Below are 25,712 nucleotides of genomic sequence, written 5' to 3'. Positions count from 1 at the left end.
AAAGACGAATGCCAAACACAGCCAGCTTCTTGCCAAAGCTCAGGTCCCAGACACAACACCACCAGCTGTTTTCCCTCTTCTCTCCGTTTATTCTGTACATGAATATAATATCCAAAGAGAGAGGGGCCTTGGAACACTGTTGTCACCTGCCTCACTGGGTCTTGCTTACTCAAAAACAACTTACATTCTAAGAAGGCAATCCTATTGTCTTCCCTTCTGAATGGCCTGAAATACTCCATGGACACGACCCAAGTTTTGAAGACAGTTTATTTCATGAGTTACCTTCCCAACTCTGATAAAGCACACAACTATGTTAAACATGAGGAAAAGAGAAGAAAAAGAGGAGTGAGAAAAATAGAGAGTCTGTAATTTTCCTGAGGCCACAACTAGCCAGAAATTGAGGACAAGGAGCAACTAGTAGAAGCCAACTGGAAGATAGGTCATATGTAAGCCAAAGTTTAGTCATGCCTGTACATTTCTGTTCATTCCTCTCCATGCAATGGTCTGTCACATTTTTTCTATCAAAAATTATTCCAAAGGGCCATAGATATACTTAGCACCATGTGAAATTCAGAAGTATACGACATGTCCCTGCCCAATGACTGATCATTTCCTATCATATTCCCTTGTAAAGTATCTTTATAGCACCGATAATAATAATTCATGTAACGATACTATCTAAGTATTTAAAATTATCTTGTTTATTTGTTTAGAGGCACTCTCCTCCCATTGAGGAAGTTAAGTTCCTTAACTAGAGGGAAGTTGTCTACCTGTTTCACTCTGTATCTCTGGTGTCTGGGACAGGGCCTGGTACACAGAAGAGGCTCCACCAATATTTATGCATGAACAGAATGGGAGAGACAGGAGGTACCACTTGAAGAAATAAGTCACCTTTACGAGAAAGTCAGCAATTTAGTAAGAGACCATAATTGCTGTAGAATGCCAAAGAAGTTCTGAACAATGCATAGGATGTAAAGAGTAGAACAAAATGAGTGAAGGCAGTGGTAGAAACATGCAGGGCCCCTAAACTGAGTATGTGACCCGGCAATGAAACTGAGACTGATCTTCCAATCCTGGGGTATGTTGCAAGGGCTATGGAGGTGACACCACCTTGGCAATGACCATCCCAACAGAGCAAGGAGCGCCCCTGTCTTGCGAGGAGGGTTCCTGGATTTCAGAACAGTAGTTTCATAGGTGCCATTGTCAAGAGGTCCACCCAGTACACAGCTAGGCTGGGATAAGTCATGTGTTGGAACACAACACCAAGACCCATTAAACCTCCACTGCTTTGGACCTGGCTGTGCAGGGTCAGTGCTTCATTTCTGCAAATGACTGGCTGCTCCAGTCAACCATAGTTCCAAAAAATAATTAACTTGAGAAGGTCCTCTGCTCAGGCCATAGCTTTTAAATGTCAACTAGGTCAACATCCTAGATGTAAATGTTACAGGTTTTTTTATTATAAACTTTTCCTCTAAATATGTCACAATATTGGCTAAGAAACAAATAATCATAGATTCTTATTATTTAATCTGAGTACTTAAAGAAAATTGTCTTTCCTTTTTAAAGAAAAAGGGATTTTAATTTATTGTAAAGAATACAGTATACTGTTCTCTATATATTTACTTATCCATAACATATAAAAGCAGATTTTATTTTAGATGAGACATTAATGGCAGAAAACTCTTCTTGCTTAATGTAAGCTATTTGTGTTTTATCTCTATAGGTTGAAAAATAAAGGAATGGTTTCAATAATATCAATAGCTGCCTTTTATTGTCCACATACTAAGGCCAGGCATAATGTATTTATACATTTCAAACAGCTTTTCTAACCTTCATAATAATGGTTTAAAGTAGATAATATCATCCCCATTTTGCAGTTGAAAAACTTGAAGCTCAGAGAGGTTAAATGGCTTGCCAGAGCCCTCTTGCAGCAAGTGGTAGAGTTGCCATTCAAAATAATCCTATCCCTTATAATCCTGTAAAATGTTCAGTTGCTTGCTTCTCTACATCTCAAAATCTGAGAACATACAGCACTCCAATATAGAATAAACTTCAAAGGCTTTTGGTTTTTTGTTTTTGTTTGTTTTGTTTTATTTTACATCTCCACGAGCAGCAACTAACCTGCCTGGACTGTGAGCTCACTATAGGCAAAGAGTGAATCTTATTTACTTTACATGCTTCATGTACTCAGGACCTAGAACAATGGTCAAAAAAGAATGAAAGGGGAAATGAGATAAAAGGAACAAGGAAGAAGGACAATGGAAAGCAGAACCCAAGTCTCTAAACTTATATGAAAGGCTTTCTAGACACCAGGAACCATCTTCTAAACCAGGGGTTCCCAACCCCCCGGCACAGATCAGTTTCAGTCTGTGGCCTGTGAGGAACTGGGCCACACAACAGGAGGCAAGCAGCGGGTGAGCAAGCATTGTCACCAAGCTCTGCCCCATAGGAGCGAATGCGAACCCTATTGTTAATTGCCTATGTGAGGGATCTAAGTTACAGCTGCTTATGAGAATCTAACTAATGCCTGATGATCTGAGCTGGAACAGTTTCATCCCGAAGCCACCCCCAGCTCCCCGGTCCATGGAAAAATTGTCTTCCATGAAACCAGTCCCTCGTGCCAAAAGGGTTGGGGACTGCTGCCCTAAATGGAGTATGTGAATTTACTCATTCAATCTTCATGGCAGTACAATGTGGCAGATATTACGTTCCTGTTTTACCCATAAGGCAATTGAAGCTTGGAGTTAAATAGGTAAGTGACAGAGGCAAGATTAGAAACCAGGTGGTTTAGGCCGGGTGCAGCGGTTCAAGCCTATAATCCCAGCACTTTGGGAGGCCAAGGCAGGCGGATCACCTGAGGTCAGGAGTTTGGGACCAGCCTGGCCAACATGGTGAAACCCTATCTCTACTAAAAATACAAAATTAGCCGGGCATGGTGGCACATGTCTGTAATCCCAGGTACTTGGAAGGCTGAGGCAGGAGAATCGCTTGAATCCAGGAGGCAGAGATTGCATTGAGCCAAGATCGTGACAAGAGCAAAACTCTGTCTTTAAAAAAAAAAAAGGGTAATAAATAATAGAAATCATAAGCCAATTCAAACAAACAAAAAAGAGGCCGGGCGTGGTGGTTCACACCTGTAATCCCAGCACTTTGGGAGGCCAAGGCAGGCAGATCACTTGAGGTCAGGAGTTCGAGACCAGCCTGGCCAATATGGTGAAACCCCGTTTCTACTAAAATACAAAAATTAGACAGGCATGGTGGTGAGCACCTGTAATCCCAGCTACTCAGGAGGCAGGAGAATCGCTTGAACCTGGGAGGCGGAGGTTGCAGTGAGCTGAGATTGTGCCACTGTACTCCAGCCTGGATGAAAGAGCGAGACTCCCTCAAAAAAAAAAAAAAAAGAAAGAAAGAAAGAAAGAAAGAAAGAAAGAAAGAAAGAAAGAAAGAAAGAAAGAAAGAAAGAAAGAAAGAAAGAGAGAGAGAGAGAGAGAGAGAGAGAGAGAGAGAGAGAGAGAGAGAGAGAGAGAGAGAGAAAGAAAGAAAGAAAGAAAGAAAGAAAGAAAGAAAGAAAGAAAGAAAGAAAGAAAGAAAGAAAGAAAGAAAGAAAGAAAGAAAGAAACAAACCAGGTGGTTTAGCTTCCAGGTCCAAGCTTTTAAACACTGGGCCAGGCTCCCCATGACATCTGCACCTGCAGAATGAAGGCAGCATTTGCCCTGAGGTACACATGGCTCTATCCTCAGGCTTTTGTGAATAAAATAAGTTTTAAATAGACAAACAAAACATTGATATACATATAAAAATTGTTTAAATCCTACTCTTTCTCTTTTCAAAGCTTACAACCTTATGAGTTGGTCATTTTCACGTAATCTTACATGGTGCGTGTTGTTGGTAAAATTCTTATGGACTCTCATATCTAAGATTTGTGTGCACAGTTCAGTGGTCCCACCAGAGTGGAACAGAGACTGATTGAAAAGAGGGGCAAGACAAGCAAGGAAGAATGTTCTCAGGACCTGGAGAGTTCCACCTGGATCCAGTTTAGATTTAATACCTGAGTTTTTAAGATGAGTCAATGGAACCACTGTCCTGGTAGAGGGAATAGAGTAAATCCAAGGCAAGTGATACCAAAGAGCCAGGCAGGAAGAGTGCCAGGTCAAGTATTGTGGTGGGGAAGGTAGGGAGGGGGAGCAAAGAGCATCCATACCTGGATAAAGCCTGCCCATCAGTCTCCAGGTAATTAAGCGGTGGGCTATTAATTCCTGGAAATGGGTCAGAGCAGGGCAAGCAGCAGGAACCAAAGTACAAGCCCAGTGCTAGGACTACAGAGTCAAGAAGAGTGGGGTAGGATGGGCAAGAGGGGGTGTTAATCAGATCCAGCTGTTGGTAAAGGACACATAGAGGTTAAAGCAGAAGTCTGAGTGCCAGAACTAAAATGTGAGCTTTGGGTACTAACAGAGTGATCATTCCATGGCCCCACCTGCTGTGAAAAAAGGCAACCTACATCTGTCTCCAGTTTAGGTTCGTATAAAAACTGGCTAATGCTAAGCCTTTATGTATAGTGGTCAAAGCATCAAACTCTGGAGTTGTGAAGGCAGGGGAAATGAAGCAGGGACTGGTATGGAGTGCATCGTGTGGCCAACATTATTCAGTTTAATCATGCAAAATATGCAACAATAGTATTAATATATGCACATGTGTTTATATGCATGTGTGTGCTTGTACATATACCCCTAAACTCAAGGGAAAAGAGAAAATGATAAGGGTCCTTATGGGTAAGATTCTCAGGCAGGACTAAGTGTTTTCCTTTACTCCCTCTGGTTTACCTGCTTGTACTCTTTTGTTGAAGAGCCATGTTTATCTGCTACTTTTTTTCCACTCTGCCCTTTATTCAACATAGTGAACATGAATATTAATCAGATGATTTCTGGTAATTAGTTTCCTCAGCACAGCACCCAGTTTCTTTGGGTTTTGATGAGCCAATAAAGTGGCAACTTCCCAATCATCACATAAATGACCCTGCCAAAAGGAATCAATCCAGAAAAACCTGTTGTTACCGTAAAATAGCAGGCTTCTTTTTGGAAAGTTTAGCACGTATTGGAAGAGCAGCAGCTGAGTGACTGACTTCCAAGGTCAGTGGTGAAAAGTCACCAAAAGTGGTACAAGCATGAATATTGCAAAAAATTCCAAAGCTGAGAAAGCTTATCTAGAAAGATGATCTTAGTGCCAAGACAGTATATGAAAATTGATCACAACTTTAGCTTTAATTTTTAAGATCCTCTCTCTCTCCTTTTGCTCTGTTTTTTTTTTTCTCCTTATTTTATGCATAAAAATGCAACCAGCCTGAACTAAAGCAAATTGGTTTAATTCCCTGGAGGGAGCATGAACAAATTTTCCCAGCAACTTTCTACTAGAGGCATTTGTGTGTGGATATGTGGATGGAATGTGAAGCAGTGAGCTACATAAACCAGTAATCAAATGAAATACTACTCATTTCAAAATGCCCTAAACTAGCATTAGCATCACCAATTAAAACAATGGGCCTGGAAGAAAGGAAAATGCCCTCCCCCCAAAAAAAGTCATATGTATGTGGTATGTGCGTATTTCAGGGGATGGAGGTGGCACAGAGGAAGGAGTAAAATCTAGGGGAAATTAATTCCCTTTTAAAGGCAAATCCGTCACGAGTGCTAGCAGGAGATCTCTTTGATGGGATAAAAGAAGGGAGTAAAGGCATTCAGTAATTTCATCAAATTAAAATTTCAGCAGTTTACCTAAATTGCCCAACCATTAGACACTTATAAAGGTATTTGCATGTGCCCACTTTTAACCTGTGTTAAAGTAACAGGTAAACAGAACATGATAAGCTATAAACACTAAGGGTTCTTTTCTCTTTTATGGCTGAGACTTCTATTGAAACACTGGTCTTTGAAGGACCACCAAGTGGTAGTATTCTCATTCATTCATTCATCATACACTTGTTCAACAATGCTGAGAACTCTGTGTAGCCCTTGATGCTGAGGATATAGACATGTAGGAGATATTCTTATAGACATCAAAGAGCCTCCAAGTCAAACTCAGAAGCTATTCTGCCTTCCATACTCTACAACATGACTGATCACAAAACAGGCCCTGCTACACTCATATCACTGCGGCATAAACAGAATTAGTGTTTCCTTTCAACGTGGTTTCCACAACCCCATGAGTTCCGCTTCTGACCATGAACTGGAATGGAGAGGACTGTCAGCCTCCTCCACATAGGACCTGCACATGGCCCGAGTACTCATTAAGCCTGCACATCTGATTAATACCATGAACGTAGCCTTTTTAACCTCAATCATTTACCTGCAAATGATTTTCCTGAAAATCTAACCAAGGGTGTGAAAGAGAGGAGTATATCAGCTGCCCCTCAAATTGGCCCACCTTCTGATTCTCATCAGTGATCCACCCTTATGTTTAGCTGCAGACAGCAGCTATCACAGCTCCCTTGCATGACATCCAAGACCTTCCCCTGGTCCATCTGCCTTTTCAGATTTCCCTGCCACCACACACCCTGCCTTAGTTTCTGGGCACATCTAACTATCTGTTCTCCTGAAGACAAACTCATATCTCTGCCCCTTGTCTTTGTTTTCACCATTAACCCTGATATGGTTTGGCTCTGTATCCTGACTCAAATCTTATGTCAAATTGTAATCCCCATGTGTTGAGGGAGGGACCTGGTGGGAGGTAATTGGATTATGGGGGCGGTTTCCCCTATGCTGTTCTCGTGACAGTGAGTGAGTTCTCATGAGATCTGATGGTTTAAAAGTGGCACTTCCCTCTTCATTTTCTCTCTCTCTCTCTCCTGACACCGTGTAAGACGTGTCTTGTTTCCCCTTTGCCTTCTGCCATGATTGTAAGTTTCCGGAGGCCTCTCCAGTCATGCAGAACTGTGAGTCAATGAAATCTCTTTTCTTCACAAATTATCCAGTCTCAGGTAGTTCTACATGGCAATGTGAAAACAGACTAATACAACCCCCATCTTCCATTTCTGCATTTAAAAAATTACTTATACATTTACTCTTTAAACTTATAATTATAAACTCTATTGAAAAAATGGCCAAGTATAAACAAATTAAGTTATATTATGACTACTCCTACCTCAAGAGACTATTATGATATTAAGAATTTCAACTAGATCTCAGTTAAAAATATAAAATAAAAGTAGGCATATAAGTCCACTAAATCATATTGATAAGAACCTAATAACCTAATAAGATTATTAAAACAACATCTCAACATGTATCATTCCTCTAATACACTGTTCTCCTCATCCCATCAGAAGTCTTGTTCAGAGTTTCTTCTCGTATTGGAAAAAGTGCTTACAGCTCCCTGGTGGCCCCAGATCACTTGGTGGGGTCAGGGCTGGGGAGCTGTCTTGGGAGCTGGCCCAGCTGTGACCCAGCCAGAGATTACCTGCACAGGAATGGTGATCTTGGTAGAAGCCGTCCCCACAGGTAGACACACACTGCCCGTGTCGCATCAGCAGGGGAGGCTGGCAGGATGAGCACTCCAGCCCACTGGTACACGTGGAGCACTGGGGCTGGCAGGCTGATTCCAGATAATGTTGAAGAAAGAGAAAGGGATCATTTGATTAGCTGAAAGACACCACCCCCATGCCAGTGCTTACACAGCCCAATGTTGAGGCTCCAGGTCCCAAACAGAAAATGCAGACAAATAATTTTAACAGCCATCATCTGTATAGCACACAGTTCATGTCAGCCACTGTTTGAGTGCTTTACATATATGAATTCATTTAATTCTCACAACAACCCTGGGAGGTAGATATTATTAATCCCAACTTTACAGAGTAGGAACAGACTCAGAGAGATTAAACAACTTGCTCATGGTCACATGCTGGCATTTGAAACCAGGCAGTTTGGCTGAGGAGTCTGTGTTCTTTTCCTCTTATCCAGTAGCCCCCGATATCTTTGTCACTCAACCTTTTAGCAAGATCTCTTGCCCCCTTTCCACCAATACTGTATGAAAGAGATATAAGTAACTTTCAAAAAGGTTGAAGATTATATGAATTAGGAAAGAAAGTGTGGAGGAGTGAATAATTACAAAAATAATAAAAGTGGCTAACTCTTATTAATCCTTGGCTGTATCCTAGACATCAGTCTAGGATACAGCCATGTATCACTTAACATGTATTAAAACACCTGGTCCTTATAACCACCCTCTGAGGAAGGTACTGGAATTACCCTCACTTTATAGATAAGAATGTGAAAGTACCAGGTGCAGTGGCTCACACCTGTAATCCCAGCACTTTGGGAGACATAGGTGGGTGGATCACTTGAGTCCAGGAGTTTGAGACCAGCCTGGCCAAGATGGCGAAATCCTGGCTGTACTAAAAATACAAAAATTAGCCAGGTGTGGTGGCAGATGCCTGTAATCCCAGCTACTCAGGAGGCTGAGGCAGGGAGAATCACTTGAACCCGGGAGGTGGAGGTTGCCGTGAGCTGAGATCATGCCACTGCACTCCAGCCTGGGTGACAGAGTGAGACTCCATCTCAAATAATAATAATAATAATAAAAAGAATATGGAAGCAGAGAGAGGTTAAATATTCACAATCAGGTATAAACCTACACACTTTTTTTTTTTCTTTTCTTTTGAGACGGAGTCTCACTCTGTTGCCCAGGCTGGAGTGCAGTGGTGCAATCTTGGCTCACTGCAACCTCCACCTCCCGGGTTCAAGAGATTCTCCTGCCTCAGCCTCCCAAGTAGCTGGGACTACAGGCATGCGCCACCACACCTGACTAATTACACACTCTTAAATGGATAATTAACATCACAAGTCAGAAATAAGGGAATAGTAACTACGATCTGACATCAACCAAGTCAACTCTCCCAAGTAAGATCTCCTTCTCAGAAGTAGCATCCAGAAATGCACATAAACCCATTCTGGATCCTCTGGTAGCCCATAAGAGATAAGCTCTATTACTAACTATCTGTTTGATATTGAGAAAGTTGGTTAATTTCTCTGACCCACAAGTTCCCCATTTGCAAAATTAGAAAGCTGTAGTAAATGATCTTGAAGGTCTATGTCAATTCTAAGTTTCTATCCTGGATTAATTGAGTAAGGAAGGAGCCCAGGCATCCTGATGATATTACTATCCTTGAAAGTCTTCAAAAATAAAAAAAAAATTCAACTATGACTACCTAACAACCTCTACATCACCTGTCTTCCAATAAGCACCAAAATACCTATAAAATGGCAGAAAAAGAGACCTGCAGGTAGAGAGGGCAAGTAACCTATAGATGATGTTACTACCTTCTAGAGGTTTTTAGACATTGTGCATCTCAAAAACATGCTGCATGCATGACCCCCTCCTTGGCAATATTGAGCCTCAGTTTAAGAATCACAATCTTTGATGAGTCTGCCTCCCACACACCACCACCTCTGGGTTGTCCACTCAGAGCCATACCTAAACAGAGACTGCCAGCTTGGTAAAAACCCAGCCCACAGCTGTGCACACACCGTCCATTCTGCAGTAACTTGGTGGGATCTTGGCAGAGGTCACAGTGGTCTGGAGAGTGAGAGCATGTCAAACAATCTGGATGGCAATGAACTGAAATCAAGCACAAAGAAGGGGAGAACTCAGTGAACTCCATCTATTATTTCTCTAAGAAAAAGAAAAAAAAGCATTTCAATGCGAGATTGCAAGGAAGTTTTCCTTGTCTGAAATTCATCACTGTCTCCCATAGTCCCAACATGAAGATACTAGAAGAACAGCCTCTACCTGCTGGAACACTTCAAGAAACAGGAATGACTACTTCCATAATGTATGATTTAAACAGATTCAATAATTTATGATACCTCCGATGTTCTTCTTAAGCTTCGACATGTACAAACAGTTCAGACATAAAACCTACAATGTTTAAAAAGTTATTTTTATCTAAGAAAAATGCAACTCATTTTCTTCTTTTTCTCCAAAATTTCAAATCTCATTTTCAGTAATTAGGGTTGTCACTGAATTTAGTGGTAATTACCAGCAAGGGACTTCTTTTTTCAGGTTTTGAAGTTGTCAAGGACCTGATTTTTGGTATATATAGTGCATCATAATATGCTAAATGTTTGTTTTGGAAAGCCCAGAGAGCCCTTTGGTGAAGGTAACATAATTAAGCCATAAAGTGGCTTTCCTTTTTCCTTGATAAACTCTCCAGAAAAACACTGCGATTAGCCAAAATAAGTTGAGTGCAACAAGAGCAACTGCCAATATGAAAATTATGGCCTGTGAATAAAAACAATTAATTATGAAATATGAATGAAAGAAAATGCCACTTCTCCAAAAGAGACTAAGCTTATAGGCAAATTACTACTCAACCAGAGCAACTCCAGTGCCTGCCAACAATTATTAACTGGAACTAATTCAACCCCAGGTGATTTGAAAGCAGAATTGCAGAACAAGTAGACAAAATTATCTTTTGGAAAAAATTAATGAGTCTGTAAACTTTAAAAACCCATTTGAGAACTCCAAAAGGAACCATCTGTTTAATAGCTCACCTTAAGAACAAAGAACACCCATAATACACTTTGAGAAATTATTTTTATATTTTGAACAACAGAAGACAGATTTACCTTTACAAGTCTTCAAACATGTTGTTTGATTTTCACAATAATTTTACAAGATACATAAGGCATATTTTATCAACAAGAAAATTGAGGTTTAAAGAGGGTCAATGACTTGCCCAAGGTCACATGCTCATAATCTGTTGAGTTTGGCAATTACATGGACAAGGATTAATTAGCATCATTTGTTAGAAAAAATATGGAGAAACACACAAACCCATTGGTTAACTAAACAAAAAAGAAGCGAGGGGTTGGGGAAGAGAATCTCTGAGCTTTTTGGCAGTAAAACTATCTCAGTAGAAACCGAGGAGACATGGACTCACCCGATGTGCAGTCTGGACAGCACTGTCCCTGCACCTCTAAGGCCAGTGTGCCCACTGGACATGGTGGACAAGAGGGCTTGTAGCAAGTTACCTGAGCCCCTCGGCACTCACACACCTTGCAAGGGCCATCTTCCCACTTCTCTCCCTCCTACGTACAAAAGTGAAGAACAGCATTGTCATCGGGGTACAGTAATTCAGAAGAGAGTTTGCTGCTGAAGAACTTACAATTTCCATAAGGACAAAGTGAAGGCAGCTAATCAGTACTCTGCCAAATCTAACTCTGAAATAGAACAACAGCAAAAGAGTCCTAAATTTCAAAAGACAGAATTTCTCTTTCTTTGTTCATAATGGGTTTATTTCAATGTAGAGCACCAGCCGAGATATTTTAGGCACACTCAGAGATAAGCTGTGAAAGTATTCTAGGGCTAATAGAATATGTAAAAGGCATTTAAAACTTGTTTCTCAACCTCTTTCACCAAAAACATCAAAGGAGATTACAATGTACCTAGTGATTAGCAGGTGAGTTAAATACAATCTTTAAAATAACAGTGGGACACTTAGTTAAAAACCTGAATTTCCTTATGGTTACCACAGTAAGAGTTAACAGTTGAGTCATTATATTCTAAAAAGTAAAACTTTTGCAGGCCTACTTTTAATGGGCTGTAGATGTGCCCTAAGCTTTCACACACTAAAATACTCTTTTCATCCAAGCAAATTACGAAAATAAACATTAGTAGTCGGCAGAGATTCCAAATTGAATTGTGAAGAACAATTCATTTTTGCTTACAGGAAAGAGACAGAGTTTCTTACCAGAAAGTATTGGGGTGATGAGGGAGGTGAAACAGGAGAAAACAGGAGAGCAGATTTTAAAGTAACAATTTTATAAAATGCTTATTAAGTCAGCAGACATTGAACATCTCAAACAATTAATGTGACAGTATTTAGCAAAATGAACATTAAATGTTACAAAACTGAGCAATACTATCTTGAGAAGGCAGAAGTGCTTTTCTTCCATTTGAAAGCAGACCCGTCTGGAGATCAGACCCCTTATTGTAAAATTGCTGTGTTAAACGCTTGCATTTTCCCTTTAAAAGAAACCATATAACACTGTCCTGTAGACAATCTGGAGAGAACAAATTCGGGATTATTTGGGGAATGAATGCTTGCAAACCCAAGAAGCTCTTTCTTCAGCACTTTGCAGTACATAAAACTCTACCGATGGTTAAACTGAGTTTTCTAGGCCAGAAAAAAATCAGGGAGAGAAAAATATCACAAGGGAAAGAATCTATGTAGGAGCTTGTGGTTAGAGAAGTATTACTTATCAACTGCCTAAAACAATTGGCTAAAGAAAAGAGCAAAAGTTCAATGCATCAAAGTCTGAATTATCATTAAGACCCTTAATTTCTGGTCATAGTGCCATCAAATGTGACTGTTAAAAATACTAAGGTACTACGTTTTCCCCATGATATTTCATGCAGATCATTACATAAAACAATTTTATAATATCTATGTACAAGTTAAAAAGCTATACTTACTGGAATACGTTTAACTTCACTAGCATTTGAGGATATCTAGGAACAAAGAGAAATGTCTTTATTATGCCACTAAAAACACTATTAGGCTGATCTATTTATTTTTTCATTAGGAGTTACCCATTTTTACCAGGTAACATGCAACTTTATTTATTGGTTATGAATAGAGATGAAATCTATCTTATCAAAAACAAGAAAAGCATACTAATCTGAGATGAAAACAACACACCTAGGAAATACTTCTGAATTCTCACTTTGTGCCTGAGTACTTAGTTTCAATTCCCCTCAACACCAAGGACTTTATGGTCAAGGAACCTGAACTTGCAAGGGCAAATTCTTGAATTTTGCATGGTGCCAGAGCATGATGGAGATTTGTACTTATTTAAAATAACTTCGTTTTCTTTACTTTCACTGAGTTTAATTTATCTCCAAAAATGAGTAGGAAAATGGATACTATGAGAAAATATAAATTCAACATTTATAGGGAGGCTTTAAAACCTCCTAAATTCTTAGGAAATGAGAATGACTAAAGTGTGATCTATCACTAGGAAACAATGCCAACAGCAAAATAATAATATGCCGATGTTTTCAGCTTTTTAAAAATCGTGCCAAGACAGCACTGTTCTAAGTGCTTCACACATAACATCTCTACAGCCCCATGAGGTAAGTACTATTGTTATCTATAGTTTCCACTGAGGATTCAGTAACTTGCCGAAGATCACAGTACACAGCAAAGTAGAGATTTGAACCTAGAGCCTGCGCTGTTAACACTATACAATACTGCCTCCCCAGAATGTACAGAAACACTGGAAGGTTGATGGATGTAATTTACCCAAATCAAAAAAAAAAAAAAAAAAAAAAGGAAAGAAAAAAGTGTGGAGGAATCAGTTCACCAGTCAAAGTCTTTATTCCTAATTTGTAGACAGTAGTTCCCCCTTATTCATGGTTTCACTTCCTGCAGTTTCAGTTAACCCCGGTCAACTATGGTGGGAAAATACTAAATGGAAAATTCAAGAAATATAAAATTCATCAGATTTGAATTGCATGTCATTCTAAGTAGTATGATGAAAATCTCAAGTTGTCTGGCTCCATCTTGCCTGGGACCTGAGTCCTTCCTTTGTCCAGCATGTCCACGCTGTAGATGCCACTGCCCGTTACTCAGGAGCCATCTTGGTTATCAGAGCCACTATCTCAGTATCACAGTGCTTATATTCAAGTAACTCTTATTTTACTTAATAATGCCCCAAAGTCCAAGAGTAGTGATGCTGGCAACTTGGATATGCCAAAGAGAAGCTGCAAAGTGCTTCCTTTAAGTGAAGAGATGAAAGTTCTTGACTTAATAACGAAAGAAAAAAATTTATGCTGAGGTTGCTAAGGTCTAAAGTAAGAATAAATCTATCTATGAAATTGTGAAGAAGTAAAAACAAATTTGTGCTAGTTTTGCTGTTGCAGCTCAAACTGCAAAAGTTACAGCCATAGTGTGTGATAAGTGGTTAGTTAAGATGGAAAAGGCATTAACTGTCAGTGGAAAACATGAACAGAAATGTGTTTCAATTGATGCCAGTCAGGATCAGTACTACTGACAGTTTCAAGCATCCACTGGGGACCTTGGCACATATTCTGTGATAAGTGGGTACTACTGTAATCCTATTCTGACCGGTCAAAGAAGCAGTTGTTTTTATGACCAACTGGCATATTTTAAAAAACATAATGAATTTATCAACATTCCAATACCCAACATGAAAAATATGGGCTACATAAATTCAGAAAATTTGAAAAGATTAAAATAAATGTATTTCCTTTGAGTAATAGAAAAGTGCAGACAGAGGGCAAAATAAAACCTTAGTAAATAGAGTTTTACCCCACGTGTAATCAAACAAAACCTTGTCACTGCTACCTGCAAAATAAATCTAGAGCCTGGTCACTTTTTACCAAATGCACCACTTCTTGCCTAGGCCAAGCCACCATTGCCCTTTGCCTGGACCATTACAAAACCCCACTAACCAGATCGCCTACCTCCAGTTTCATTTCCTTCTGTCACTCACCCATGCAGCAGCCAAAGTGGTCCTTTCATGAGTTAAGGGAGAGCCCAGCACTCTTTTGCTCAAAACTCCCCAACAGCTCCCATCTGCCTCAGGGTAAAGAACTGTGGTCTCTAGGCTACTTACCAGACCTCATGGCCAATGCCTTTCTCCCTCATTCACTAAGTTCCCACCAGACTCCAAATTCTTGAACATGCCAAACACACTGGTATCTCAATGACTATGCATTTCCTGATCCCTATTCCTGGTATGTTTCCTCCTAGACATCTACCCGGCTCCCTCCCTTCAGGCTCTGCTCAAAGTTTTCTGTAAGAGAAACCTCCTCGCCATTTTATATAAAGGAACACACCCCCTACATCCCACCGTCCTGCACAGCTACTGTCTGGCCCACTTGCACTGCTTTATTCTTCTACGTAGTGCTCCTCAGCACCTGACGTGTAGTATGTGTGGTGTGTGTGTGTGTGTGTTTTCTGTGTCCCTATACCACAAAGTATGCCCCACCAAGACAGCAGGAACTCTGCCTGTTGTATTCCCTTCTGCGTCCCCAGAGCCTGGTGCATAGTAGGTGCACAATAACATTTGTTGAACAAAGGCATGGGTAAAAGAAACAAGAAGGTAATGTCCTCTCATTAGATTAATTTTGAATTAATTTTAAATCATCTTTGGTTATTAGCCTGATACTCACGAATTTTCCGTTTCCTTCATAAACACAATAACCATTCCTTGAAATGCATTCAGGACAACATTTTCCATCTAAGTGAATTAATTCTTCACCCTGTAGAAATAAGGGTTGCAGTGGCACATATATCAAATTAACATCTCCAGGTAGCAGGGCTAAATTGCGAAGCAGTTGGATTCCCTGACTGGAATGAGAAACCCTGGCACACAGTTGGCTCTGGCCCTCTTCCTGTTTCATCTCCTCGTGTGCTGTCTTCCTATGGGGAGTCTAGTCCACACAGCACACTCCTCCATGTGCCTTTTCTTTCCTTTTATGGTGAATACTTATGCTCTGATCCCTCCATACTTTTCTACCCGTGCCCAGGAGCTCACATGAATAAGAAGGATGACCAAGGTTAATGTTATAGTCTAGGAAAGCTTTGAGTTTCAGAAAAGGATCACAGTACCTTAAACATACAATTTGTGACTTTAGTTTCATTAACAGTGCTCAAATCAAACCACCAATTATCCCTGAATACAAAATGAGATGCATCCCTTTATGCACAGATGTAGTCTTGGGCATAAATTAAGCAGTAGAAAACTAAACTTTACTCAATATTCTGAAACCCTTACTGCTAGTCAACTCATATCAAAATTATTCTTAAAATTATAAGAGGAATAATCTTAATTTATCTACCCTGCCATATTTGCGGATATTTAACTTTCCAAGTCTTATCGTTTTCATTTCCCAGTATTGATAATTTTAAAATTTTTATTTTTTTATAAAATAATAAACGCTTGCTGTAAAAATGTAAATAATTTGCAATTCTCTAATTTAGAAAGTGTAATTCCACTGAAGTCCCATCTCCCAGAAAATCTGATGTTAAAAACACCATCTCTGTTTCTAATTTTTCATGTGTATACACTAACATCTGATCTATATGTTAGTATTCTACACTAACATATAATATCTGTAGTCTAAAGAGTATTCTTTAAAGCACTTTTCACTTTTGAAAGATATATCTACTTTCTAAAGAATGGTAATGTTTCTCTAAATATTTAATATTTAATTTGGGGCCTGTATTATATTTAAAAGTGTAGAAACCATGTTAAATGAAAAATGAATAATATAAATTTGCATAAACAGAATAATCATAATGATATTTTGTTTAAAAACACTGTACTAATGACAAATATTATGAAAGCATTGGTTGTCTCTGGATGCACTGGATGTCTTTGGTAGCATTATAGATGGATTTTTAAGTCTCTTTTCCAGTTTTCTTGAGCCTTCAAAATTTTCTAGAACGAATATGTTATTTTACTGAGAGAAAATCTAAACATTTAGAAGAAACACAAAAATACATAAATGATTATAATTATTTTGGAGTTATATAGATTACTGTCCATCAAGATTTCACATCAATCAGAGGCCAGTAGGGAGCAGGGGGTACTACAGAGAGCAGATGTATTTACATATAAATTGTTTTGCAGAAACGTGACAAATCAGTTGGTAGTGAAGGCATAACACAGAAACACCAAAATTTGCTTTCAAAGCATATAAGAGTTGATAAGCATGTAATCTAAGTCACTTAAAACAATGTTTTGAAACAAGACTGACTATGCGTACTTCTGTAAAAGACGAAACTCATGAGAGATTCTTGAGTGTCCACTAAAATATATACAGACAAAACTAAAAAGTGACTCCCTATCACCTCAATGAGGCAAAGAAAGTGGCTGGGGTGGTGGTGGGGCAGGGGCAGGTATTGAAAAAATTGTGGGAGGGAAATTAAAGCTTGTAGCAAAATACACAGAAGAGGGTAGGCACTCCATAAATGTGAGCTGCTTTGCCAGGCTCCCCTGGAGGTAAATTCCCTCAAAAGAGTGCTTCCTTTTCCTGATGAGCAGGTTAGTTAGTCCAATCTCAGTCTTTGGACTGGTGGATGTAGGTATGACTAGGTTGGGAAAGGATAGAAACAGAAAGGCCTATGCAACAGGAAGGTTGTTCTCGACCTTCAAACACCACTGTAAGTAACAGTAAGCACTGCTCCTGGGGCACAAGGATTCGGTTTTGGTGAGGTGGGAGGTTTCAGATAGATCTGCTATTTATAGAAGCAGCCTGAATGCCCCAAACCACATCAGTTCACTGCAGTGGGGAGTTCACTCCAATTAGCATTTGACTTTTGAGTAAAATTGCTTTCAGAAACAAACATACTCTTTCCCTTTAAAGAGGGTTCTGTTTCATAGGCCAGACAGAAATCTACCCTTTCCCCACCTAATCATACCTACAGCCACCAGACCAATGATTAAGACTGGGCTAACCTGCTGATCGGAAAAGGAAACGCTCTTTTGAGGGAACCTGCCTCCACTGGAGCGGGGAAAGGCAGCTCGCATTTACCACATGCCTACCCTCTCCTATGCATTTTGCTCCAAGCTTCAATTTTTCCCGTTCCATTTTATGCTTCAGATGTGAATGCTAGGTCCTTTTCTTTAAAAGCTAATTTGACTTCTTCACCTGAATTCAGGTTCGAAGACATCATCAAATCTAGAAATATGAAAATCATTATATTGTGCTAGCCTACCATTGATTTGTTTATGTTTCAATGTTTAGAGATTTGGTGGAATATAGCAAAGACAAAGACCAGGCTGTTTTCTTCTTTTTTAACAACAAAAACTGTATGCTGATTTCAAAGATATTCAGAACACTGCTGTTGATAACCAATGTAATCATGAAGACAACAGTGAAGCTGCACACCTTTGCCTCTTCTTTTAAAAATTAACTTCTCTGTATCTTTTTGATGTGCATTGCACTCACACTTAATCCACCCTTGGTATCCAAGATCAGAAATCAAAATGACCTTGATATTTTACAGAAGAAGACAGGCAGAAAGTGGGGTAGAACTGAATAAAAATATCAACAGGGCACTTCCACTATGCCCCTTGGCAGACATAGTCATTTCCTCTGGGAGCTCCTAATATATTTAACTCATATTTTCATTGGTGCCATGCTATAATTTTTGCTTACATATCTGACTTCCTAAAAAGCCTGGAAACTCTTAAGGTCATAATGTGCCTTATTCATCTTTTTATCACCAGTGATACAAGCTAAGCAGGAGTTAGGAAGTTAGTACATCCGGGCTTTATTTAACAAGGTCAACAGAAACATAGCATATAAAGAAGACTAAGAGATATTTTTCATCAGATTCAATGTCGGTTAAAATTTCACTTCTGGTAGAGTTTCTAGTTTAGAACTCAGGGCTTTAAACAAAACTTGGGAAACATGGAAGTAATATGGAAAAAAAAACAATTTAGCTGGTTAAAGATCTGGAGAAATAGGCGAGGCATCAGAACTTCTCAATTCATAAAAGAAAAGACTAGTAACTAGAAAGGGATGAGAGAGTGTTATGGGGTGACTTGAGGAATACTGAAGTGCTCTCCACTTTGGCAGCTAATCCTCACATTCTCTAAGAATAGCCAAGAATGCCTGGCTCATGCCACCATAGCCAGGTGTCACAGCTGACAGCAGCAGGCAGGCATGTGGAAATGCAGAAATGCTGGGGATACAGGCTAAACAATTTTCTGTGACTGAGACTCTTTGTTCAGATCTCACTGAAATTAGACGGTTAAAGGACCCACCCTACCAGAATCTCCTCTCCCACATTTTTCGTAAATTCTAGGATGTTACATAAACGAAGGCCTTAGAAAATGAAATGAGATCCTTGGGGCAGACTGCCGAGGCAGGGAAGCCCAGCCTCAGCCCGAGAGAGACAACAAAAAAGGGCCCTGATTAGGTTTTCTTCTCATCTTCATCCAACCACCCTGACTCCCCTAACATGAAGAAAAGAAATGAAAAGGCATGTGGGGGGAAATAAATCTGCAAAAAGCAAGTCCTTCTTTACCTAAATATGTCTCAACTCTGTCAAGACCTACAAGTAGGAGACAAATTGAAAAATAACCCTGCCAATGACAGCCATGTCTGAAAGGTTGTTCCTCCTTAGGCTCAGGGTTAAGAGGAGCTGAGAAGTAGGGGAGAAGAACTAGAAAGAAAAATGCCTTCACAGAAACCCAGGGCTCCAGATATTTCTAATTTCCCTCATCTACTCAAGTCCATGGCCCAGAGGGAAATTGGTGGGGCGGAAGGGAGCGGTGAGGAAGAAGGAGACAACTTTAAAAGCAATTTGTTTTGTAATGGGTCAAAATCAAGTTCAAAGAGAAAAAAAAAAAGTCATTTCCCTCCAATATACAGTATATCTATAGTCCAAACAGAGGCTGCTTTGTTAGAAGCTTCTAGAAATTCTGCAGACAGCAGAGGTTAACAGAGGCCAATGGAGTTGTTTATAAGGTCCCCTTTGCTCTCTCTTAAAAACAGAAAGCATGTTACGTTTTTTCCTGATCCATGGAAGTGGCCCCTATCATTCTGCTAAATGCTGTCAGTGAGGCCTACAACAAGAGCCCGGCCACCAGCACACCTGTGGACCCTGTTTCACAGCCGGGACGAACTGAGCTCGCCATCAGCAATGAGATCCAGCTGTGCTGTTTGATAGGCTAATGTCCCATATCATGTCCTTCCCTTTCATGTCTCTGGCTCAGGGCTTCCAATTTGACCAGATGCACTGAGAGTTAAAAGCTCCAAGGGGCTGTTCTGAGCTAGTCTGAACAAACAGTGACATTCATTTTATACCATGGAATCTTTATGCTAGAAGGTCCTATGAAATGTGAGAAGTCAATGTGGACATCCCTGCTGCTGCCAAGAAGTAAAGAACAGGCAGGGCGCCTTACTATCCCATTGGAAAGAGCTGCAACAGTCATAATGGAAACGCCCCTGCTTCTTACCTGGGCACACTCCACTTTGGCACACTCTCCAGTCTGGCAGGTCACTTGGCCATGATCACACATGCAGAACTCACAGGCCGAGCCCTTCCACATTTCATCCTGGTACCGCACAATCCCATCATAGGAGCAGCTCCCAGCAGGAGACACACATTCCTCACAGCATTGCCCATGACGCCGAGCCCTGCTCTGACCCTAGGACACAGGGAGCAAGGTGAGGGGTAGTCCTCAGGAGACAGTGAAACACCCGAGCCAACAGAGGCAGGAGGATCCAAAATACCAAAGCTCTACAGGGCTCTTTCCCTGGCCTGATCCACGATGGGCAGGATCCCTTGCACCTCAACCCTTCTTCCTAGGAAGCAGAGCTCTCATATCTTTATGTAACTTTGCAAACATTATACAACTTTTGATTCCCCTGGGAATAAGAAGTGCATTCCTTGAATGATCCAGAATAGAGCTTAGACAAGTAAGGTACACACTCTCAAATACCTTTCTGCATCTCAGGGGCAGGCAGGCCTGCTTGTGACACCTGACCTCACCCCGGTCACATATACACGTGGTGCAGGCATTTTCACTCCACTGCTCACCATGCTGCATGAAGACAAGAAAGAAGAACGTGGAAAATCAAATGTCCCATACATCAAACAGAAGCACTGACACATAAGATACCTGATTTTTATTACATTTGTAAGCTGAGCCACATTGAATGTACTCTTGAGAAATGATAACATTTAGATAGGAATAGCTTCTATGAAGACAGTCAATAAATGTCCAAAGGAGACTTTAGATTAATTTTCATTCACCTATATTCATTCTACAGGTGTGTTGAGGGCCCATTCTGTGCCAGGCACATAGAGACTCGGGACACTGAGATGGGCAGAAAGCCCTTGTTGACTGGCTCATCCATGGCATTCTTTAGCTCTTGCCTTTGCTAGGAGGCCCAGCCCTCACTGCCATATACTCACTTTGCCAGCTTCCCTTGCAGCTAGGGCCTGGACACTGTTCAACCAGAGGGGACCTCAGGGGAAATTTGCTAGAGTGGTGGAGGTCAAAGTAAAAATTCTCCTCCCACATGAAACAAAATCCCACCCCTCTCTTCTACCAACCTTTAGTAATAGCTGTGTGAGGATGAGCTGCCCAGGGCTGAGGAGGTCTCCTTAGGGATGGGAGGGGACAAGATGAAGGGCAAATGCCAGCATGTTAAGGGTGGCAGGTAGAAAGATCAAAAGAGCTTAGATCCTTGAAGGCATCATTGAGACCTGAATTGATAAACCTGCAGCTGCCCCACCCTACCTCTAGACTTTGTGTTAGATGACATAATTAATATTAGCATTTTAGCAACTTTTACAGTGGGATTTCTGTTCCTTGCAGTTGAAAATGCCATTACAGATATAGAGCCTGTCTCTTCAAAGAAAAACTTAGTCTAACCATCCTGTCCAATAAAAATATAATGCAAGCCACATATGTGGCCACTGTGTCACGCAGCACAGATCAAGTACATATAAAAATCCTCCCCAATTAGTTATGTTCATTCAGATTTCAAGTGACCTGTCTAGAATTTTTGAGGCACCCATCCCCTAATACTTATTTTCACATTTTCTACTGAGAGGTATGATCCTAATTTCTTTTTAGAGTGGCTGGTGAGTAAGGGAAGTAATTGAGTTTATTTTTTATGTGTTCTTTGCTTTTGAGTAAGGTAACCTTTTTCTGGACCAGTTAAGCACTCCCAAGACAGAACATTCACTCATTCATTCATCTATTCATTCAATTTTTTAAACTCATCTTTATTTGATGCCTACTACGTGTTAGGCACAAAGTTATCCAGGCTACCAATAGTACTTTTGAGTTTGCAGGTTCTACCACCAACAGCCTCTCGCCTCCCTTCCCTCTCTCTTCTACCACTCCTGGGTTTTCCCCAGTGTAAGATGGCAGGGGTGTGAAGAGACTGTTTCTGGATATCAATGCATAAAATCCAGCCAAAGCAGATAGACATCCCCAGAGCCTCAAAGCTAAATGTAAACTGACGGTAACCAATAATAGCCCTTTTTATCCCCTTCAAGATGTGTGAACAGTAAGTTCACCAAGGTTCATGAACCAGGTGCTGCTTGCCAGCACATTCCTTTATATTTATAATCCCCTTCAACATAATTTTTTCACACACATTTTCTATGAAGAGAAGAGAAAAGCTGTTTATGTACTGAGTTACTAATCCTGGCAGAGTCAGACATGAGGGTGGCGACTTATGGTGGCTGGAGTGGGTGGAGGGCAGATGTGTGAGAACAGATTGTCAAAACACCTACAAGGGGAGCATGAAAGCTTACCTCATATACTTGGCCAGCTGCAGAGCAGGATCGTGCAGAGCACTGCGGGCAACATTTTCCAGGGACTCGGACTACAGTCTCATCCTTAACACCCAGAACAGGAACAATCCATCACAAAGTGATATTAATAAGATCCACAACAGCAGGAAAATTTCATTCATAGCCAACTAAATCATGCGCCCCAAGCATCTATAACAGCACTTGCCTCTCATTTAACATTTCTTAGTCACCTGGGGCTCTAATAAGAATGAATACTTCCAAGGTCAGGGTGCCCTTAAGAAGTTTGCATATGCCTCAAGTCCTGTCTTATTTTAAAAACAAAGAAAAGCACAAATAACAATAATAATGGTTCTTGGTGTCTTCCAGGCACTGTTCTAAGTGTTTCACATGACCCTATGAGTAGATGCTCTTATCCTTGCTTTACAAACGAGAATAGTAAAGACCAGAGAGGTGTGTAACTTGCCCAAGGTCACACAGCTAACTTGGTAATGGTAACTGGTTGACAGCAGGACTTCTGAGTACCAACCATACCAACATTTAAGAACACTGATACTCCTGCAGAGTCATCCTGAAACTCAGAAGTGAAGGTATCCTTCCTTTAATAAGCTACTTCCCTATTATTTTGCATATATATAAATATGTACATTTATTTACATGAATGGACACATATTTATATGTGCATTGGAGGGATCTTTCACATGAAAAAAAATCACTCATATCTCTAGATATCCGGGAATAAGCCAGTGCAGAGAAACGTGGGTGACAGATTAAATACCCAAAGAAGCCTTTCCCAACTGCCCTGTCCCTACATTCTCACCTCTACCACAACCAGCACTCCCAGAATATCAGACTATTTGTCTCTGCTGCCCTAAGAAGAATTTTCTTTCTTTAATTTTCATTAATGCCGAAGAGTCAGCCTCTTACTTTGACTTATCACTACAGCCTTCTTCAATGTCGGGAAAGGAGACAAATGAAAGGCAGAGGAAAGGGTGAGAACGAACCAACTGTCAATAACTAAGAAGTGGCAGATTTTATATAGAAGATAAATCTAGAACAGTTGTCTTCACTTTCTCTTATGAGGAGTAGAAAACACAATTTTATTGTCATTGTTACTCTGGTATTCATGCTGCAAGGACAAGAAGGGCCAGTCTACTTGGGAGGGGTGGAGTCACAGAATTATAATTTTTTGTGGAAAACCCCAGTCATACCTCAGCAATTCTTTAACTCCATTTTATATGATGAGTTGGATTCATGTATCACTACCTAACTGGGATTTATTTCAAATACCTGAACCACTAGAATTAAATTGACAACTATTTTCTGTGTTTTAGGTTGTTTTATTTCTTTATTTTTCTATATGCAAAGTATTATGACCACTGATGTTTAATGGAATACGTGGAAATTGAACTTGCACTGCAATCATTTAGCATTTCTTGACTTCAGACAGACCTCTTCAGTTTAATAAGCTTTCAGTGAGAAAATAAACGTTAGCTGATGTTACACTATTCAGCAACTTTATTATAATAAACAAATGAACTAAGCCTTACACAATGTCAGACAAACAGGAAACAAATGTCAAAATCACAAATCTTGAATAGGCATAGAGTTAGCATCAATCCGTCTTAACCAGCATGGAGTAGACTCAAGAACTGTAGCAGAGTCCTCATGAGTATACGCAGGGAGGGAGGTATTACCTGTACGGTTGTTGGTATAGGGCAAATTGTGCTTTCCAAATCTTATTGGCAACATCTAATTATACGTCATATTGACCAAAACAGAATCTTTCTTCAAAAATATAAACTAACAAGAGCAGGAAGGAAAAGCATTAAAGAGAACATTTTCAGGAAACAGGAGAACTACATGATTGAGAGCTGAGATCCATCTGGACTGGTGCATTACAGCCAGGACTGGAGAGGAAGTAAGAAGAAGCTGAGTAGGGAGGTGGAGCAGTGATGGGAAAGGCTTTTTGATGTACACTTTTGTTGCTGCCATACACCTGAATTCTATCATTCTGACCGCCATATACAGGCCCTTCTAACCACAGAGTCTAATACGGGGGCCAATAAACAATGGTCCGTGGGCTAAATCCAGCCCACTGCCTGTTTTGGTAAATAAAGCTTTACTGGAACATAGCCATGCCCATTCATTTATATATTGTCTATGCCTGGTTTTGTGCTACGATGGTATAGTTGAATAGTTGTTCCGATTGTATGGCACACAAGGTTAAAAACATTTGTTATCTGGTTCTTTATGGAAAAAGTTTGCCAACCCTAGGTCTAATATGGTGCCCAGTAAACAGGGGTTTAGTACTAAAACGTATTACTAATGCCACTACAACTTGGGGTAGGACTACTACTAAAGATATATTCAATTATGGTTTCCAGTATTCCTTAAATAAAAATACTTATGATAAAGAAGTTTATAGTGTATTATGGCTGAAAGCTCTTGACAAAATTTCTCCCCAGTACAATACTCTTGAAAATACAGAAAGACATTAAAACCCCACCAACAAAGAGTAAGACGAACAGTCCACCTCCTGCCATTGCCAGGAGGAAGCCCCACTGACCCTAAGACATTCTATGGCCTGCCATTGCTGTGCAAGCCTAAATAAAAATAAGAACCATCATCTCTTCCCAACTTTCCACCTTCTTAGATCTAACAAAATATGACCTTCTTTTCTCCAATGTGTGGCCACTGCTATTTGAGGCAAAGAGTTAGCCCGAGCCCTTCACCTCCCTTAATATCTTTCTTTCTGCATCTAGTGAGAGCCCATGATGTCAAACAATAAAACATGAGTGAGAAGTACGTGTGCTGGGGAAGTAGAGGGAGTGAGGAAGGAGAGTGCCCCAGTGTAAAGAATCACAGTCAGAGAGAGACATGGGAAGAGACTTCAAAGCAATGCAGGCTGAGGATCTGAGTTTTCTGTTCCATGTATTCAGAACACAAGAGGGTTGGGCAGTGGAGAAAAAAAAAGAAATGATCTCAGTCAATGTAGCTACACTAAGTGAAAACTTGCCAGATCCTTGGATTAGGAGGCATGCTTATTTCCTAGCATCTGGCTATAAATCCACTTACCCTTGCAGCTTTCAAGCAGTGACTATAGACTGATTTTTCTTGATGAAGGATGAGGAAATAGAAAGAAGGGAACTTGGGAGAAAACTCTGAAGAATGACCAGTAGGAAAGGACAAATATCTTCTACTCATCCTAAGTTCATAGCTGAGGCAGATTAACAAGAGAAAAGCATAAAAATGTATTTGAGTTTTATGTGACACAGGAACCTTCATAAGGAAATAAAGACCCAAAGAAACACTTAAACCTGAGTGTTTTCTTAGGGCAGCTGTGACAAAGAATGGAGAGTCATTCCATTGGGCAAAAAGTATGATCTAATGATAACATACTGGGGA

The 25,712-nt window shown here is 40.2% G+C and overlaps 1 protein-coding gene across 8 annotated transcripts in view; it reads right to left on the bottom strand.

The window, feature by feature from the left end:
- Nucleotides 1-25,712, bottom strand: part of LOC105477237 (Fraser extracellular matrix complex subunit 1) — a 488,217-nt gene that overhangs the window by 242,630 nt on the left and 219,875 nt on the right. For all 8 annotated transcript variants that reach the window (XM_071093546.1, XM_071093541.1, XM_071093547.1 and 5 more), the window contains 8 exons: nucleotides 22,308-22,391; nucleotides 20,476-20,577; nucleotides 19,990-20,181; nucleotides 15,188-15,277; nucleotides 12,464-12,499; nucleotides 10,929-11,076; nucleotides 9,461-9,604; nucleotides 7,448-7,582 (listed from right to left, as the gene is read on the bottom strand). In XM_071093546.1, coding sequence (XP_070949647.1) covers nucleotides 7,448-7,582; nucleotides 9,461-9,604; nucleotides 10,929-11,076; nucleotides 12,464-12,499; nucleotides 15,188-15,277; nucleotides 19,990-20,181; nucleotides 20,476-20,577; nucleotides 22,308-22,391 — 931 coding nt within the window. The remainder of the gene's footprint in view (nucleotides 1-7,447; nucleotides 7,583-9,460; nucleotides 9,605-10,928; nucleotides 11,077-12,463; nucleotides 12,500-15,187; nucleotides 15,278-19,989; nucleotides 20,182-20,475; nucleotides 20,578-22,307; nucleotides 22,392-25,712) is intronic.

The sequence above is a fragment of the Macaca nemestrina genome, chromosome 3 (genome assembly GCF_043159975.1).
Source record: "Macaca nemestrina isolate mMacNem1 chromosome 3, mMacNem.hap1, whole genome shotgun sequence".
NCBI lineage: Eukaryota > Metazoa > Chordata > Mammalia > Primates > Cercopithecidae > Macaca > Macaca nemestrina.
Note: the sequence above shows the minus strand (reverse complement) of the source record. Positions and strands in the feature narration are given on the sequence as shown.